The 20,212-nt window shown below is 36.0% G+C and overlaps 1 protein-coding gene across 6 annotated transcripts; it reads left to right on the forward strand.

Moving 5' to 3' along the window:
• The first annotated feature begins 4,268 nt into the window (after positions 1–4,268).
• On the forward strand, positions 4,269–19,515 carry LOC18437972 (lipase class 3 family protein). 6 transcript variants are annotated; one of them, XR_016060140.1, is made up of 14 exons: positions 4,269–5,145; positions 5,281–5,428; positions 6,242–6,461; positions 6,579–6,679; positions 7,973–8,094; positions 8,174–8,265; positions 8,494–8,599; positions 9,758–9,912; positions 12,760–12,908; positions 15,076–15,335; positions 15,531–15,628; positions 16,434–16,684; positions 16,799–17,369; positions 19,195–19,515. XR_016060140.1 is itself a non-coding variant. In XM_006848168.4 (14 exons), the coding sequence occupies exons 1-14, from the start codon at positions 4,786–4,788 to the stop codon at positions 19,283–19,285; spliced, it is 2,595 nt and encodes an 864-aa protein (XP_006848231.1). In that variant the 5' UTR covers positions 4,269–4,785; the 3' UTR covers positions 19,286–19,515. The 6 variants fall into 6 exon arrangements, 5 of the variants coding, with proteins under 5 accessions (XP_006848231.1, XP_011624771.1, XP_020525062.1 ...); XM_006848168.4 differs by having other exon boundaries at positions 15,205–15,335; XM_011626469.3 differs by having other exon boundaries at positions 15,205–15,335; positions 16,943–17,369.
• The last annotated feature ends 697 nt before the right edge of the window (positions 19,516–20,212 follow it).

Here is a 20,212-nt window from a genome sequence, read left to right on the forward strand (position 1 = left end):
GTTAGTTAATGCAAAATACTTATATTGACAAAAATATTTTAATTTCTATTGGAAAAAAGAATTTATTTATGCAACATTACAAATAAAAATAGCCTACATCAGCTACTACATAAAGAACAATAAATTTACATTGATATAGTATCAATAAAAAATATATTTACAATAGTATAGTAATTCACAATGCCAATACATATGGACTTGTCACAAATCATCATTTTGACAAATATGAATTAGTTCCTACTGAGAAAAAAAAAATATTTATGTAACATTATAGATAAAAAAAAGTCTGTATAAGTCACACATGTCAAATATTCATACATCTTACATCTCAATTACAAACATGCAAGATAATATAATAAAAAAAGCAAGTTCCAAACATGCCTACAACTATTATCAAGAATATACATTTTTTGCATTAAAAATTTAATGATAAAATTGATAATTACAAGCTAATATAATTATCATACATGATATTTTACAATGATATTCACTTTAATTCCTCATGATAATACAGTTTAACAACATGTATTTTTTGCATTAAAAATTTAAAAAATTAAAAATACTTTTTTAATGCAAAACTGAATTAAAAATATAATACAGTTTAATAGCATATATTTGTTAATGTATTTTTTTGCATTAACAACAAATTTAAAAATACAGTTTTGCATTAAAAATATAATAACATGTATTTTTTTGCATAAATAATCTATCAACATGCAATTTTTTGAACTAGAAATTTAACAATAAAAATTAAAAATATTATTTAATTCCTCATGATAATCAAAAATAATTTTTTGAAAAATCATGATTTCTCAAAAAAATTGATCATGAATAAAAAAAAAAAAAAACCTAGTTCTTCACAGACCAACCTAACATTAGTCATTATAACTCAAAAATCCACCTCAAATCTAAATCAAATTTAATGCATGTTTTAATAAACAATACTATAAGGAATCAAAGCCCTATAATATTAACACATTACTATCAAAATATTAAATAAAATTGATTAAATTGAGGAAAAAAAAACACGCAGTTCTTCACAGACATCAGTCATTCAATCTAAAAAATCAATCTCAAATTGAATAAATCAGATAAAATTGAATACATGAGATGATAAACAACACTATAACGAATCACAACCCTATAAATTTAACACATTCTTTGTAAAATATTTACTGAAATTGTGAAAATGGTGGAAAAAAAAAAACAAAACAATCCACTTTTTTTTTAACAGACATCACTCTTATTTTCTATAAAATCCAACTCAAATTGAATAAATATAATAAAATTGAATATATCTAATGATAAACAACACTACAAAGAATCAAAACCCTATAAATTTAATACATGATTTGTAAAATATTGACTGGGTTTGATCGCATGGCGGAAGAAAAAAAAAAAACTGAGTTTTTACCTGTTCTTCGTGCATCTGTGCCTTCAAACTCAAAATTGATATGTATTTCTCCAAGATAATAACAAATTATGAACACAAAATTCTGACTAACACTCTTACAATCACTTTGCCTGAAATTTTACAAAAAATTAAGCTTTATTTCGATTGAAATAGTGAAAATGGTGGAAAAAAAAAAAAAAAAAACAGTCCACTTTATTTAAAACATACATCACTCTTATTTTCTATAAAATCCAACTTAAATTGAATAAATATAATCAAATTGAATATATCTAATGATAAACAACACTACAAAGAAACAAAACCCTATAAATTTAATACATGATTTGTAAAATATAGACTGAATTTGATCGCATGGCGGAAAAAAAAAAAAAAAAACTGAGTTTTTACCTGTTCTTCGTGCATCCGTGCCTTCAAACTCAAAGTTAATATGTATTCCTCTAAGATAATCATAAATTATGAACACAAAATTCTGACCAACACTCTTACAATCACTCAACCTGAAATTTTTCAAAAAATGAAGCTTTCTTTCGATTGAAATCGTGATAATGGCGGAAAAAAAAAGACAGTCCACTTTTTTTTTAACAGACATCACTCTTATTTTCTATAAAATCCAACTCAAATTGAATAAATATAATCAAATTGAATATATCTAATGATAAACAACACTACAAAGAAACAAAACCCTATAAAATTAATACATGATTTGTAAAATATAGACTGGATTTGATCGCATGGCGGAAAAAAAAAAAAAAAAAACTGAGTTTTTACCTGTTCTTCGTGCTTCCATGCCTTCAAACTCAAAGTTGATATGTATTCCTCCAAGATAATCACACATTATGAACACAAAATTCTGACCAACACTCTTACAATCACTCAACCTGAAAATTTTACAAAAAAAGAAGCTTTCTTTCGATTGAAATCATGAAAAATGGCAGGAAAAAAAAACAATCCACTTTTTTTTTAACATACATCACGCTTATTTTCAATAAAATCCAACTCAAATTGAATATATCTAATATTAAACAACACTACAAATAATCAAAACCCTATAAATTTAATACATGATTTGTAAAATATTGACTGGATTTGATCGCATGGCGGAAAAAAAAAAAAAAACAGAGTTTTTCCATGTTCTTCATGCATCTGTGCCTTCAAACTCAAAATTGATATGTATTCCGCCAAGATAATCACAAATTATGAACATAAAATTCTAACCAACACTCTTACAATCACTTAGCCTGAAATTTTACAAAAAATGAAGCTTTATTTCGATTGAAATTGTGAAAATGGCGGAAAAAAAAACAGTCCACTTTTTTTTTAACAGACATCACTCTTATTTTCTATAAAATCCAACTCAAATTAAATAAATATAATCAAATTGAATATATCTAATGATAAACAACACTACAAATAATCAAAACCCTATAAATTTAATACATGATTTGTAAAATATTGACTGGATTTGATCGCATGGCGGAAAAAAAAAAAAAAACTGAGTTTTTACCGGTTCTTCATGCATCCGTGCCTTTAAACTCAAAATTGATATGTATTCCTCTAAGATAATCACAAATTATGAACACAAAATTCTGACCTACACTCTTACAATCAGTTAGCCTGAAATTTTACAAAAAATTAAGCTTTATTTCGATTGAAATCACTGAAATGGCGGAAACCCTAAATCTCACTCTGATCCAATTTTTTGATAAAAAACGGTGGTTTTTAATTCGTTTTATTGAGTGAAAATGATTCAAAATTTGAATTAAAACCTGTAATATTCGTTCATAAGGCTGAAAACGTTGAAAACCAATCACAAAATGCCAAAAAAAATAGAAATCCCATGAAGAACACTGTGCAGCTCGTGTTCTTCCGGGTGACTCGGTATGACTCCGACGAAATCGCGAGTCTACTATTGGGAATCGCCCGGTTCTCTCTGAACACGGGCGATTCCCGGTTTATGTACTGAATCAGCGCGTCTTGTAGCGATTCCCGAGTTGAACCGGACGAGTCCGGCTCGAGTCGATGATTTTTTAAACCCTGGTTTTATATATATATATATATTATCAATTTGTCAAAGCTTGAAAACCGTTTGGGGAATGAATGCTTATTTTTTATATTTTACCTTATTTTTTAATTATTTTTAGAGTACCCCCAAATTATTTTAAGAGTGCCCCCATTCATAATTTGCATTTTTTCAAAATGTATTATTTCACTTTATTGAGATGTGCTTTGTGTAAGTTTACTCTAAAGTCTAAACATAATTTTTATATTTATTTCAATTTTTAATAATTTTTTGCTAATCTTCGACTTGTCCGGTTTTTTCGAGTTAACCGGCACCGATTCCAGGTTTCCCATACCCCGGTCCATGTGATGGAGCACTGGTAGTAAGTAATGAACAACACCAAAACCAAAGCTAGTGGTGATGAGAGAAGGGCAGTTAAGGTAACTTACTTGATGATGATGAGAGAGATCTATCGTTCTATTTCATTAACGGTGGATAGAGTAAATGGAGTAGGTATACAACGTACTCCAGTGAAAACACAAATCCTTTTAGTTTTAATATTTTATTTTTTATATATTTAAATACATTTTTTTAAACATTTTATATTAATAAAATTTATTTTAATTTTATAGCGTTCACTTTTTGCTTTCTGGCTCGGTTTGGCTTTAAAAGGATCGGCTCGGATTATATCGGCTCAGCTCAGCTTAGATCGGCTTATAACGGCTAGGCTCAGCTTGGCTCGGCTTGTATCACTCAGCTAAGCTATAATGGAATGTTTCTTTACTAATATGTGGAGAGTGGAGACCATACAAGAGTAGCCTAGCAATATAAAGCCAAACGGAGCCGAAATAAGCCAAGCCAAGAAAATTCACGGCAAGCCGAGCTATGCAAAGCGGATAAAAGCCTAGCCAAGCAAGCCAAGCCGATTTGAGCCGAAACAAGCCAAGCCAAGCCGAGTCGAGCCGAAACAAGCCAAGCCAAGCCGAGCTAAGCCAAAGCTAGTCGTCCCTATCGCTTTGTTTTGTTTTTTTTTTTTTTTTTGGCCTCTCCCTGCCACCAAACTTGGCCTCTCTCTCTCTCTCTCTCTCGCTCTCTCCTTGGCATCTTCCCCCAATTCAAATTTATTTATTTATTTTCAATGGACCATGTCATGACAAAGCTAGGAATTCTTATGGAAAATGGCATCCCTCTCTTTCTTTCCGATTGATTGATTGATGGACGGGGATAGCATCTCCTTCTTCTTCTGATCCATTGCTCAATCACGGGCAGTGAGAGAATTCAAGGGGGAACAAATTTCAAATCAATTGCTGTGAAGAATATAGAATGTGGAGAAAGAGGTGGTGGTGGTCCTTCTCCTCCTCGAATTAAGGAAATGTTGAGGGGGTGGTGGAGGAGGGCAAAGAGCGCAAGGTGGGTCACTCTTTATCTCGCCCTCGCCAACATTTCCGCACTTGCCCTAGCTGCCATCCTCCTCTTCCTCCTCCCCACGAACACAGCCGCTGAAGAAGAAGAATGCCTGTTTTCATCATATGGACCACCATTTGTATTGGTGGCAATGCTTGCTGCCGTGAGGATCCTGGCCATCGTTGGCACGGCCGCCGCTCAGGAGGCTACTGCCGTCACCATCCTCACCTGCTCCCACCCGCAGCAGCAGCTCGATACAGACAATGGCGGCGGCGGCATTGGTGCCGCCTATCTTGGCGAAGCCACTGTAGTCCGACGCGACCGACGAGTAAATACCCCCCCTAAGTCTCTCCACCCTGCACCTACTACTTCATCATGCGTGATTAATTACTCATCTATCTTCTTCTTTGTCTGTTCACCATGAGATTGTTTTTTGTTTTTTTTGTTCATGCTCTTTGAACAGATGAGGTACAAGCGGTGGCTTTGGTGGACTCGCTTAGGAATGGTTATTACAGTGATGCAGTTCTTAGCTGCTGTATATTTGATGTTTGTTGCTGTTAGGAACACATCGTCTTCTTTTAATGGAAATTCAATTACTAGTTGCTTTTCTGGTAAGTGATTGGGACATTGCCATTGAAATTTTTTGTTTTTTTTTTTACTTGTCAGAAAACTAATCCCTTGATTTGAATTGCATGCCATTGCCTCCATATGCTAATTCTTTATGCCTGTCATCTGCTCTGCTACATGGATTGTTAGTTTGCACTCTCGCTAGAGTATAAAGGATTTATGAGCCCATTTTGGTCAAATTGTGCACCTCATTTCATCATCATAGCCTTTTTCCAATTAATTGGGGTCGGCTACACGAATCCCAATTAATTGGAGTCGGCTACACGAATCTTGGTCTGCCATCAGTTCCCATATCTCGTCGGACTACTTTCTTCCACTTGAACTAACTTGTACCTCCTAATCGTTGTACTTGGGCAGTGCCACACATAGCCAACCCACCTAATTCTACTATCGTCTGTGCCACACATAGCCAACCCACCTAATTCTACTATCGTCTGTGCCACACATAGCCAACCCACCTAATTCTACTATCGTAAGTGCCACACATAACGAACCCATCTAATTCTACTATCTCTCATCTTATCGCTTATTGGTGCTACACCTAAATTCTCGAATGGATTCATTTCATATTTTATTCCTTTTTTTCTTATCACTTATCCATCTCAACATCCTCGTCTCCGCTATACTCATTCAATGAGTATATTGTTTTTTGTCCCTCCAATATTTCATGTACCTCATTCCTTTCTAATTCATAAAAGGATTCTAGTTAATATGTTTATGTATGTACCCCCATATCAATTTCTCATGCTGCTTGATAATGCAGACTTTGAGATTAGTTTGTTGCATGTTTATTGCAGCGGAGGAGGCACATCGGACAAGCTGGAAGCGAGTTCTAGTTTTCGTTTTCTTGATCCACGCGTGTCTTTTGGTGGCTGTACAATGTTGTACTGGATCAGATGTTTTAAGGTGGCGGTCCTTCTATGCAACTCATGATACTGCCTGGAAAGCTCATTACAGGGAGGTATTTGATCATGGGATTCGAGAGGCTTTGTGCTGTTTGGGACGTGTAAAATACTTGTAGGCTCCTGCAATTTTCAATGCTTTTTCTTCCGTTGTTTGACCCACCCAATGACTTTACAAAGGTTTCAGTCTTGTTCATCTGATGTCTCTCTCTCTCTCTCTCTCTTCATTTAGGAGCGTGTTGGAGGAAGATGAGATCGATTCAGTGGCGAGGCTATTGGGGGATCTTGTAGCATATCGTGCAACAGGCACGGGGCATTTGGAACTATTGGCAGGTTTTTCTTTGCTTCCCAAGATAATGCTTAATGTGAAAATGGATTTACTTGACTTGTCATCTTTCACTTGCCACCGTATTTATATTTGATCTACAGTTTTATTGTTTGTACAATTGACGTTTCTTCTGGTTATGTCTAAGTGAGCTTGCTGATATGCTTCAGGAGATTGTTATGAATAAACACATTTATAGGATGTCTAACCATGATAACAAACACATTTATGTGCAAAAAAGGCCTAACTTGGTATTGTTTGCTCCTTTACCATCAATATTGCTCATTGGAAGTTCTCGTTCTGGTTCCACGCCTATTGGTCCTCTTAAGTTCTGTTATTCTTGGGATTTATATATGGTATTGAACTGAATTTTGTGTCTATAGCATTTAGCTGCTAATAGTGTGTCTACATTTCATCCACATTAAATTGGATTTTTAACTGAGTCATCCATATTAAGTAAGGGGAAGTAAAATTCCGAGAAAACAATTTATGCATTCAGGAGATTTTTTTGATATGAGAGTGCCATCTTTGACAATGAAAGAAGAGTGAATATGGAGGAGAACTAGGTCCTTGCTGTTTTGAGTTTGTCTCGTTCTTTCAATTGCTTGCCTAAATTATTTTGTTGAACTTTGGACTTTGTTTGGTTGGTTCAACATACTTACAAGAGTTGGAATCTGTTTTTCACTGCACGTCCATCTTTTCTGTGTGTGTGCTTTTTAATGTCTCTAGATCATGATACGTAGTTCTCCATCTAGGTGTGTGTATATATATATATATATATATATACTCTGATCCTTGTAGATCGGTGAAGAATTCAATTAAGAAGAGAATTCAATTCTGTTCTTTCTTCTTTCTTTTTTGTTTGTCCATACCAAGGTTGAGGGAGTACGTAGGCTCGACTGATCTGATAAGGAGGGAAAGAAAGGAGAGTTAGAGAGGGATCCCCAGGTTGTTGGAAGCTTTGTTGAGTGTCAATTACTCGATGAAATTAAGTGTTGAGTTTCTGTAGTTCAGTTCAAAAGTCACGACTCATAATCCATTGTGCTTTGCTGACCATGTGCACGGGTCCCTTCCATCTGTTTTTTTCTGGTTGGTATTGTAGTTCGTTGATATAGATCACCTTTTTCTTATGCAATGGCAGTGATCCAAGATAACTATTTTCTCCCTTCTATTCACAACTTTTAAGGTTATCTTATACTCTTTCATGGATTATAAATTCTCTTCAAATCACCTAGTAATTGTGTTAGATTGGTCTTAAACATGATGACTTGTTTGATCTTGGAACAACCCTTTCTGGGCAGGGCTTGCACTCCTTCAGAGACAAAGAGAATCACTACCATCATTTGATGGGCTTCCACAGGCACCGGAAGCACGGGTTCAGGAAGCTGCCATGTTTCATCAGTTTGCAGAAGCTGCCTACACAGTTCTGTCTTGGAATATTACTGATTTGATTATTTTTTGTCTGTTGTGTTCTGCTTTATTTAAGGTGCTCTTTGTTGCAGGGGCCGTTGCTTGATTTTGGAAGAAATCCTATCTTATTTCCTTGTGCTTGGCTCCACCGGCAAGGGATTTTGACTCCCTGGACATTCACCAGGTTTTCTACTTGAATCACCAAAGCACTTTTTTGTTACTAGTAATGTCACGAGGATTGTGAAGCAATATTGTTTTGGAACCTTGGAAATTTTTCAATTTTTCTTGTGAACTTTGTCATTGATTTATTTTATTTCAGTAGTGTTATTGCATGTAGTTTGGTCCATCCCTTGCAAGCTGCAGGATGGTTTCAGAATGTGATTTTAACGTTTCTGGTCCATTCTTTTTGCAGGCGACCCATTCTTCAAGGTGATAATTGGTGGAGGGGTCATGCAGCAGCCTTTCTTAAATATGTTAATTTACCTCCGGAAGCACTTCGTGGAGGGCGTGTAAGCCAGGTATTGTTCTTTAAGATCAGAAAACCAGGTTCCATAAGTCCGAGATAGAATTGGATTTGAGCATTGGAAGGTCAACTGCGCTTGGCTCATAGCCTTGTATATTGTTTTGGTGCAGCAGTTATTTGATATTTTCTATCCAAATGAGTTGATTTGGTTATTGTACTGGGGTTTCTGCACCTATATATCTTTCATTCATTTACAGAACTTTTAAAATATATTCTCTTTATCTCACTTTGTTTGTTATCCTCTTTATCTCACTTTCTTTGTTATTTTATCCATACACTTAAGATGGACATTTAAACCTTGACTTAGACAAGGTTACCTGGATTTTCTGTTTCACTGGCAAGGTCGTGAGATGGGCTTCCAAGTTTGTGTTAAATACTTCTAGTATACTCCTTCAGAGGCTTATGCTGGCCTATGGAAACAACAGCATTGTTATCCTTTCGTAGAGAACTAGAGGTTTGGGCTGTTCCTTCAGGGGAAAAGTTTGGATCACACAGAGAACTTCCTTCTCCAACTTACAAAGATCTCCAGTGGTTGGGACTTTACAACCAAAAGAAGTCATGGACAGATCAATTAATAATTGAAGTATGAAACTGATGATATTCAGGTTTGCAGTCTAAGATGGATAATCCGTGTTAAAAATTCCAGATTTTCTCTATGTGCAATGAATGGTTCAGAACCATTTCATTGTCTTCTTGATGGTTGGGTTCATTTCATTCTAGGGTCTCCTATCCTACGACCAATGACCATTGTATATTCGTATTAAATATTAGCTGATTATTGGAATCTATTCTGACCCTTGTAAATAGTTAATGTGATATATGTTTCAGTTGATACATGTAACTGTCTTCTAAAGTATAATCTCTTAGATTTTTAGAGGAAATATGATAGCACAAATAATTGAGTGTTGGCTATCTGATGATTTTATCAGCCTATTCTAAAAGAACTTCCCTTTTCTATTTTTTGGCCATAATCTCAAACTCTCTTATATCCTTCAAAATTTCCTTTCCTTCTAATTGGTATAACATCCAAATCTCTTATATTCTTCTATTATCTCGAAGTTCTAAAAATAACAGTTCCTCTAGAAGTTTTTCCTGAGAACAAACACAAAAAAGAAGGTTTTACTGAGAAGAGCTTCATTTTTTTTTATTGCAGACAAAGTGTGAAGCTGCTTATTTTGTGGTGGTTCTACATCATGTAAAATGTGTTGTAATTGTTGTGAGAGGAACTGAGACTCCTGAAGACCTCATAACGGACGGGTTGTGCACAGAATGTACCCTTTCTGCAGAAGAATTGGATGGATTGCTAACGTAACTCTCTTTCTTCATATTTACAATTTAAAGCACCTAGTTTTGAATATGTACAATATTCCAGGTTGAAATGTCAGATGTTGTTGCAATGATCTGGATTGTCTTGCCCCCAAGGGCATGTGTGATGTTTGAATAATACAGGTACATTTGTTGCATTATTTATGTGTGTGTGTGTATGGGTGAGTGTGTGTGCGCTGCGTGTATATATATATATATATATATATATATAGATTGAATCTGGGCCGGTGGGCTCATATGTAGCTAGCTGTAGACTAGTGGACCTATGCCAGCTTTTTCCATATATATATATATATATATATGATGCAACAACCTTCAAAAACTATGTTAGGGCCATTTGTTTTTTTTCATTCTAATGAACAATTACAAAAAAGAAAAATTTGAAAACACAACCTAGAATGTATTTCTTTAGCCCAATTAATACAGACCGTCCATTTTGGTGAGATGCTTAGATCTAGGCCTTAGAATGATTTTTTTTCTTTCCAAATTTTTTAGATAAATTTTATTATCATTAGATTAACAATATTAAAAAAGAAAAATGATTTTGAATTCATAAAGGCCTAGATCTTGAAATTCATCAAATGGACGGTCTAGATTCATTGTTAGAGGGACTCATTTTGACCATATATAGGGTGCAAATGAGTTTTTTTTAAAAAAAATTGATTGTTGAGATGAAGAGAGTGTGTGTATAAAATTTTGGGTCATACAAATACCACAAACATAGTTTTCTAGAAGTGCAGTTGCATTATACTATGATACAACCGTTGCATGAAATCATACACACACACACACACACACACACTTTGCCACCACCACCATTACTCGCAGAGTGGTGGGTTGTTGAGGGCAGTGGTGGTGGGGTGGTGGAGGTGATGGTGCGGGCAATCTTGGTGGTGTTGTTGCATTAGTGGGTGGTTGTCTCATCTAATCTCCACTGTTCATTTGAATGGTTTTTGCATGGAGGTCTAGACAACACAAAAAACTCTTCCATATGCATACAAACATACATGCATACACATATAACACAGATAATAAATATTTTTTTTTTTCCTCAAGGATAATAAAATTCTCTCTTCAAATATTTACTTCAGCTAATCTAAGGGAAATCTCTCTCTCTCTCTCTCTCTCTCTCTCTCTCTCTCTCTTTCTCTCTCTCTCTACACTGCATCCTCTTTATCCGTTTGATAATTATAAAGATTTTTCCTAAATTTTTGTTTCCAAAATTTTCCAATTTCCATTTAAAATGCAAGAGTGACCTTTAAATATCTAGACTTCTAACTTCAAAAGGAAGTTTTAAAATTACTCTGGATTTAAGCTATGTTCTCCTCTCTATTTTCACATGATAGGTGTATCATCATCCTAGCCTTATCCCAAACTATTTGGGGTTGTCTACATGGTAGATATATAAAATAGGAAATAGGAAACACTTATTGTCTCATATGTCCTATTTTCTCTCGTTTCTTTTTATTTTATTTTTATATCTTTTGAATTTGGTTATCTCTGAGGTATTTGAGCTTCTCCTCAAAACGTACATGCGTTGAATGTTAGTGCACAGAGACACACACCCCACATGCTGTGCATGTCTATATAAGCATATGGATGAAAAGAGGAGGGTATAGAGCAAGGGAAATGAAACGGTAGGATCTGTGAGACTAGGATTTGTGGCAGCAGCAGCATCGTGAACTCAGGAGTGAACCAGCCCAAAAAGGGATTTTCCTCAGACCTTCACATCCAAAAGTACTTGATTTCAATCACCTTCGTGAAGTTTAGGGTGAATGAGATGCATTCCCCACCGCTGTTAGCTAAAACATCATGTGTAATACCATGGGCCAAGGAAAGGATGATAAACATCTCTAAAGGGCATTTATTTTCCTTTAGAGATGTTGATGAAGTTAACGTATAGGTACCTGTTGGGAAAGAAAACCAATTGATCAGGGATTTAACCATCTTGAGGACTCGCTAAACACCATGATGATTTTATCAAGACAAAGATTCACAGGTTTGACACTCTTCACGAAGAGCCAAACTCCAAGAGATCAAAATATCACATATCATATCAAAAAAATCCATTCTGCAGAGAACACCTTTGAAAATCATGTTATTCCTCTCTGACCATGCCCTTCAGAGGATCATCTACAGGCAAATCCACCGAAGATTTCACCTCTGTAATTGAAGGTTGCAAGGAATGATACAATGTCTCTTCTGTGCTCAGTGGGTGACCTCCTTGGTTATATAAGGATTTTCTCACTTTCCTCTCCTGTTGGATGCATGTTTCAATTATTGACAGCAATATCTGAGTTGAACGTGCCGGTATTGCTTCTGCTTAGTCAAATTCATTCTTCTAAAATGACAACCCAATTGTGCTCTTGTTGGGATTGCAATTTACAACACACAAAGCATCTTGTTTGCATTATATTTTGCTGCCCTACGCTTCCATGTTCACATGGATGTCTCTTTTACTGCTATTAAAGTAGGCTTTGAGTCAGATCTTCAAATGTTTTCTTTTTAATAAGGCATTTGTGTGTAAATTATTGTCAGGTGATTCATAAGTAATTGTACATGGAGCTATTTTGTTTTTTCCATTCTAATGGTAATCTGAAGGGAGGATCTCATTCTTGTGTTGGTCCTGCATATTGCTTCCTATGCTGAAATACCTTGACTTGTTTCCATGGGGAACTTTACATATCATTAGTCTAGCATCATTCTATAACCTTGCCCATCTGATCAATGAATGGCCTTTGGAAACCTTGCTAACAGTAATTCTTATTCTAATGCAAGTTTTCTTTAATTGTTAATCTGATGTACCAAAAATGTTTTCCTTATATGCAGTAGTAATGCTTTAGCTGCCGATGTAAAGCAGCATGTTCTTTCATCTTTCCCACATTATGGCCATTCTGGTATAGTTGAAGCTGCTCGAGAGCTCTATATGCAAATAGATGGAGAGACTGGAGACAATGATCACAAGTCGGAAGCTGATAGTATGCATCTTGTCCCTTATAGAATTGTTTCCTGTGCTTTTGTATTTATATGTATTGAGCAGATATAGGGCCCTTTTCTTGGGTAGTTCGGTGGTAGAAATCAAATTTAGGACCTAATGTTGCAATAACTAACTAATGAAGCCCAAGCCTGATTCCTTGAGTAGTTTGGATGTATGTCTTTTTATTCCACCCAAGTAACTCCATGTGCTAAACATCCATAGTTTAATATCTGTATTCAAGTGTATATCTAGCCTTCTCTTTAATTTTTAGAGGGGATTCTTCTTAATTTTTAGATGTGATTCATACATTTGAAGTTATGGTGGTTGAATAGGAGAGAGAGATTATTTGCTGTCAGAGGGTAGTGATAAATGTAGTATCTTGTCAAGCAAGTGAGGGGGGTAGAGATTCCCCAGGGTTGTCATCTTTTCTGGCTGGTGTGGCTAAAAAACTTGAAAAATCACTATAGAAAAAATGAAAAAAGAGGCCTAGAAGGGGGAACGATGAAGTAGATGAATGGCTGTAGTACATATTGGAAACTGTGGATGCTTTGGTTAGTGTAGTAATGGGTCATATTATGGTGTCTACATATTGGAAACTGTGGATGCTTTGGTTAGTGTAGTAATGGGTCATATTATGATGTCTACTTGCTGATTCTTGGGCATCTCTTGATTTTGGTGCCTACATGATAGTGGTGGCTCAACTTAGAAGTTGCACATTTGTGATAAATTCTTAAGGGGAACTGGAGGTCTCAGTTGAAGTGTTAGGTGATATTCATGAGATTTTATATGCCAGTCCCTTGACAAGGGTTCTATATGTAGTTATAAACTTTGAGAGCTGGCATTGGTCTTAGGGTAATTTATTTTGCACTTTGTTAGCTTTTTCTTTTTAATAGAGTAAGAAAAATAATGGTTTAGTTATAGTTCAAGATGGCCCACTATATGCGTCTTTTATGCAAATGACAAGGAATTTAATGAATCTTGTATCAACACATGCTTAGACCAATAGGAGGGGTCTAATCTTTTACTGTTCTTGCTTTCTACTATAATATATTCTTGCCATTTCATCTTTAGTATTTCACGCAAGCTCTCTTTACCCTCCTCTTCTCCGAATATGCATCAGTACCAGTAAGAATGCTGTACAAACTGGGCTCCCTGTCTGGGTTAATTAGTTGGACTGGGAACTGGGGCCAAAAATGGTCTGCTTGTGTTCAGCAAAAGTGCCAAGATGTTTCAGGAAAAAAGATTGGTTTTCATCGAAGTGCCTATTTTAATAGAGACCCATCAATTGACAAATTTTCATCCTTATTTCATTTAACTGGTCCACTGTAATCAGTGCTTGAAGTAGATAGGGCCAGACCAGCCGCTTTTTCAGTTGAATATCTGGTATGGTTTCTAAAATGTTGCCATGTGTAGGGATTATCCATTCTAGAATTATGGAAATTAGCTCTTGCCCATTTTATCTCTTGCACTTCATTGGAACTGGTTTGCATGCTTGTTGTGTTACTTATTGGTAACTCATAAGTAACCATCCTATTTATGAGAAGGTGTGATTCTGAACTCTTTCATGCGTACCCAAAATTTGAATCTGGTGATATTTCTGGCCGTTGGTCATCATAAAGTTTTGTACTTCGTAATTAACATAAATGATCTGCCCTTGTCCTAAGCCACTTATTTGGCTGGTGTTCAATGGCCTGAAGCTCTTTTGTGTTGCCTAGGGATTTTTTCCCATCATGCACTATGGCTGCCGTGCTATGTATTTATTCCTCTCATGGACCTAGAGCCCTGCTGCTTATGATCTTAGGGTTTCCGTGTGCAAAGAATATTCATGTTAAAGAATTTTGAATGATCTCGTGGATCTCCTCCATAGCCTTATAAGCTTTTGAAGTTTTGGTTGTTCCATTCATCAAGAAAATTACTGATTTTGGAAAAGATCTCATGGAGGATTCCTGCTTCTTAAATCTACATGAACCTTTGATGTTTTTGTTGTTCCATTCATTAAGAAAATCTTGAAAAAAAATGAATTATTCAGTCGTGAGATCATTCATGTAAAATTGTCGTCTTGGGCAAAACGACTGCCCTTTCATTGCATATTTGACTAGATGTTTATTATGTTGATCTTTTTTTACTTTTGCCTTATTATATACCCCTTTCTTCTTTCTTGTGAATAGTGATTTTGGCTGTAAACGATGGATGCTACTCTTCCACTATTATGGAAGATGTGATAATTTCATAATCTGAAATGTTTGGTAATGTATTTCCCTTTAGCTTGATGATAATTTGAACTTATTGCTTTTTAGATGATTCTAAGTTTAAAATGAATAGCTTCCTCTATTCTCTATTGGGACCTGGGTGCGAGTGTCAGGGCTACAACATTCGCATTGTTGGACATTCTTTAGGTGGTGCTATTGGTGCTTTGTTGGGATTGAGGGTAAGTTTTCTTTTACATTTTTGTCCTTGCCAATATATTTCTCACTTTAATGAAAATTCATGAAATTAGTGCTATCCTCTGGTTCTCATGCTTGATTAATGAAACATTTCTTGCTTAGGTGTCAAGGGAAATAATTTTTGTTATTGATTGTTTATGTTGTTGATTGATCTTGTTGTATGCCTTTTTTGCTTGCAGCTATACAAACATTATCCAAACCTACATGTGTACTCATATGGAACACTACCATGTGTTGATCGAATCATAGCAGAAGCATGTTCAGATTTTGTCACAAGGTATCCATAGATTTCGGATGTCTATTTTTGAGTCTCATATTCTGCTTACATGAAATTATATTTCTTTAGCCTCGTTGATAGTTACTGTAATTTTTTTGGGCATGAATGTCATGCAAAATAAGGATTCCCAAATAGACAAAAAATGCACCTACCCTTGTATCACAAATATTTTGGGCAGGGAACTTCTTTTAATTTTTTTCCAGAGATGATGGAGTCAATTACAAATTCATCATATAATTCTAGAGGGGACATGTGGTGAAAATCATCTCGGGAAAGTCAGATTGACATTAAATGAATGTTGGTTCTGAAATTTTGCTCTTTACATTTTTGTCATTGCCCTTTGCAAATGACAAAATATGTCCTTACCTAAAATGTTTTGTGGCATAGCGTTTGGGCAGTGCTCGTCCAGATAATGCATAGTATGTAATGTTCTCCATTAGAGGTCTGTGGATTAGAAAACTATGGTTCAAGGCACCCATTGTCTGTGACACATGCTTGAAAGGGATCAGTTCTGCGAACTTATTGTAATGCAATTGTTTTTCATTTGTCAACTGAGGCAACGATTTGGAGGTTTTTCATTTGTCAACGGAGGCAACGATTTGGATGGCTCGACCTCCAGATTCTATCTTCTTATCTCCTTATTCTTCTGTAGCAAATTTTAGTCATCGAAGGGCGTCATAATGTACTTTTATAATTATTTTTCTTTCTTTGAATTAATGAAAATGGGCACGAGACCCTTTCCTCCCTCATTCACCCACCAAAAAAAAAAATGCTTTTCATTTGTCCCGTGTTTGACTGTTTGCAGTATTGTATACAATGATGAATTCTCAGCACGCCTTTCAGTAAGCTCGATCCTAAGGCTCCAATCAGCTGCCATTGCAGCTCTGGCACAGGGTTCTTCAGCAAATTCTGCCACGATTTGCAAACTTGCGAGACACCTTATGTGTGCAAACAAGTGTCAAACAGATCATGTGCCACCTTTACATTCCAATGCTATGACTGGTGATGATGGTAGCCAAATCTTTAGGAGAGGGCACTACAAATCCATGATCAAAGGTGGGGTTTGGCTGTGTGCTCATGCGATTTCTTGCATGCTGAACATGTCCAGTGATCAGCATGGTTCTGTACTAACAAATGAGATCTGGGATGTCTATAATTTTGAGTGTGCAGTGAATGCATCCTCAGTTGAGCCTTTGGGATGTCATGATGGCCACCAAGATGCTCCTGATGTTTTTCAAATAGTAGACATCTCTTCAGACTTAAATATGCAATCTGGGAGTCTGTCCTCTAAAAAGATCTGTGCCTTGGCTGCAGGAAGTGAACCAGATGAGACTGTTCTTTATCAAGAAGCAACTTCCTACATTGATGACCAAGATTTTGTGAAGACAGATAATTCAGAAGAGTACAATACGGACAGCGGTCCTGATATGATGCGTACATGTGTTGAACCTTGCACTGAGAGAGATACTGAGACACTTGACTATGGAAATAATTCATCTCATTTTCTTTTTCTGGAATCCTCACTGTCTAGTGACGGGTCACTTAGAGATCCACGGGAGATGTTTCTCCCTGGCCTGGTGATTCATATAGTACCAGAACTAAGGGAAATGAATTTCCCTTTATGGAAAAGCTGGAAATCTCATGACAGAGAAACTAACTATAGAGCTTTCTTGGCTGATAGAGAAAGTTTTAAGGACATAATTGTTAGCCCGTACATGTTCCTCGATCACTTGCCATGGAGGTAATAAGACATTTTTTTTATGCCTTTTATTTAGAGATTGTCCCCATGTTCTATGCAAGTCAACATTGAACTTTATTGTCTGATTTATCTTGCATGGATTTGCATTATTATACATGTAGAGAAAAGTATGTGTAGCAATGAAAAGACATGTCACATTCTTGCCATATGACATTTTACTTGCCAAACCATTATATCCGTTCTTGTAGCTATTTTCTTACCTAGATGCACCTGACATTCTTCATCAACGTAATGCCCTGAACCAATGCATTTACTTTTATTCCCAGGCAGTATATGTAACTTGTCTATCCCTCTGAAGAAACAAGGAAAGAAAGAAACTGGCCCGTGTATTTCTTTCTTAACAACTCTTGCAATGCTTAATCACATGCCTTCATCTTTTGTGAGGAACATTGTTGCAAGTTTCCGTCATTGGTTCTCATCATTGTAATTAATTTAATGGTAGTGGGGGCCTGATGGGACAAAGCTACATTTCAATGGAAGATTATTGTGCAGCTTCTCTGTGTGGTATATTTGAAGCCACAAAAGCGAATAGTCTATGAAATTTTTATTAGTCTCAAGAAACCTTTTTATGCAAAAAAAAGGTCTGGTGTCCAGCTTTATAATGGCTGGCCTGTTTTAGGCAACATCAAGGTCTGGTCTTGTGAAGCTATCAATAAATGATAGCAAACCATTACCTTAGAGCACAGTTTGACCAAAATAGAATACTGTAGCCCACCATTTCTAGGAAACAAGGACATTGAGTTTTTCCCTATTTAAATAGAAGCCAAGTTAGGTGTGCTGGATTGGAAAACATGAGAATCAAATTTCGGATCAAGATATAGGGGAGAACATAGGAAATTCTGAACGGAAATGAACTAAGTAGGACTGTAGAAAGAAAGTGATAGGCGTCACATAGTAAAGGGTAGTACCTGTGTCTGATGAACCATTAAAGAAAGTTCATTAACAATGCGTTCAGGGTTGAGTTGCCTATAGTGTTACACGTCAAGTGGAATTTCAATGAAAACTGTCGACTGTTAAAGAGAAAGCACAATATATAAACGTTTCCCAAGATAAAAATGGTTGCTAAAACCACTATTCAAATTTCGATTGGTAAATATGGCCAATAAAGTTTGACAAGTGAGAAAAAAGAATCTATGACAAGGAAGGGCCAGTAAAAATTAAATGGAGAAGCACTAGTGTAAAGTTTTACATTGCTGTGCTTGTTCCTTTCCAAAAAACTAATAAAAAGTGCCTTGTGAAAATTCAAGATGTGCAAGATGTGAGGAGAGAGAAACTTGGCCATACTGGGAAAAGTTTGGTGCCCTGTAAAGGATAGTTGTAACCGCGTGTATGCATATGCCCCAACCCCCCCTGTATGTGTGTGTGTGTGAGAGAGAGAGAGAGAGAGAGAGAGAGAGAATCTCTAATGAACTATTAGAAGACTGGCTAATTCAATGATGCAAAGGTAGCTCGATATGCATACAGTTTTCTGACATTGTGATGTTGACCAATGTTCAAGCAATTCTTGGGTGAAACAATTTCTTGCTTTGAATTTACCTACTCTCCTCCCACTGTAGGGAAAAGGTTTGATATGTTTTAGATTCTCAAGGCGCATTTGTTGACTCAATACTAAAATGGAACTTGGATGGAATGATGGGTACAGATAACCTCTTTCCTTATGTGGTTTTACTAATACAATATGGGGCTAGGAACCATCCTGCCACTCTTTTCACATGCCATCAAATGTTTGTCCTTGGACGTTTTATTGGTCTAAACTTTGGCATTTCAGATTCCTGACTTTTTTTTTTTTGGGATATCATTTGTGCAGGTGCCATTATGCAATGCAAAGAGTGTTGGAGACTCGAAGAGCCCGTGGTCAGCTTGAAAGTGACTTGTTGAATCAGTCTCATATTGTATGAACACAATATATACACACACATACATATATGCATCCGATGCAACTCATAATATTTGTCAATTGGAATCAATTTTTTTAGTCAGATGTATTTGTTTGGTGGGTAATATAGGTTTGAACCCTCAACCTCAAGATAGCAACATGGTGCAGAGTGTGGTTTAGCCATGGGGTTGAACCCAGTGAATGTAACTCTTTTAAGGCCGTAAAAAATTACAGGGTATCAAGTTGGGTGTTGATAGTACCATTTTTATTGGATAGGCAATATTTGCTGCATAATTCTAGCCATATTTAGTGCATGTAAGTGTTTGCATAATTATTGGATTACATGTAAGGTCGGGCTCAAATTGGAGAGTGTATGTTGCTGCCGTACTCCACATCCCAATGGATCTTTGGAGTTCTGTATTTTTATTTCCTTCAGCGGTACCAAAATCTTTCGTCAAAATCCAGCCAAAGAAATTTGGCAAGAAAAAGAATGAAGTATTCAAAATCTTCGAAGAATTTTTTTTTCTTGAAACTATTAACGAAACAAAACTTTGGAAGAACTTGGATTCGAAAGTCGGAAAGGACACCATTTACCAAAAACTCAATTTGAAAGCATTCAAACTTTGAAATTTAATGCTGAAAGAGGGACCCATAAACTTGTCTCCAACTTGGTTGCCTCATTCTAAATGGAAGCGAAACAGGGAAATTGTGTATCATGCTCTATAGCACGGTGACCTACCTAACGCAGCATCAGATCTTCACCATCTGTGCCACATGCAAGTGCATTCATTCAGAATGGGTGGCAGGTCCAAAGTGAATAAAGCAGCCCATTTGATCACTGAGGCTCCACAACACCCACTAACATGTCTTTAAACATGCCAATGGCCAGTTTTTATTTTTGCCGAGAGAATGATTCATAGGATTTGAAAAGCCATTATTTGGCAGTGCC

The sequence above is a fragment of the Amborella trichopoda genome, chromosome 8 (genome assembly GCF_054954075.1).
Source record: "Amborella trichopoda isolate Santa Cruz 75 chromosome 8, AtrichopodaSantaCruz75HAP2 v2.0, whole genome shotgun sequence".
NCBI lineage: Eukaryota > Viridiplantae > Streptophyta > Magnoliopsida > Amborellales > Amborellaceae > Amborella > Amborella trichopoda.

What these genes read in the sequence shown, in the direction of transcription:
- LOC18437972 (XM_006848168.4), top strand. Translation starts at nt 4,786, where the DNA reads ATGTTGAGGGGGTGGTGGAGGAGGGCAAAGAGCGCAAGGTGGGTCACT. An exon ending in CTACAAATCCATGATCAAAG is followed by an intron (nt 16,685 to 16,798) that starts GTGGGGTTTGGC and finishes TTGAGTGTGCAG; the next exon opens with TGAATGCATCCTCAGTTGAG. An exon ending in CTCGATCACTTGCCATGGAG is followed by an intron (nt 17,370 to 19,194) that starts GTAATAAGACAT and finishes TCATTTGTGCAG; the next exon opens with GTGCCATTATGCAATGCAAA.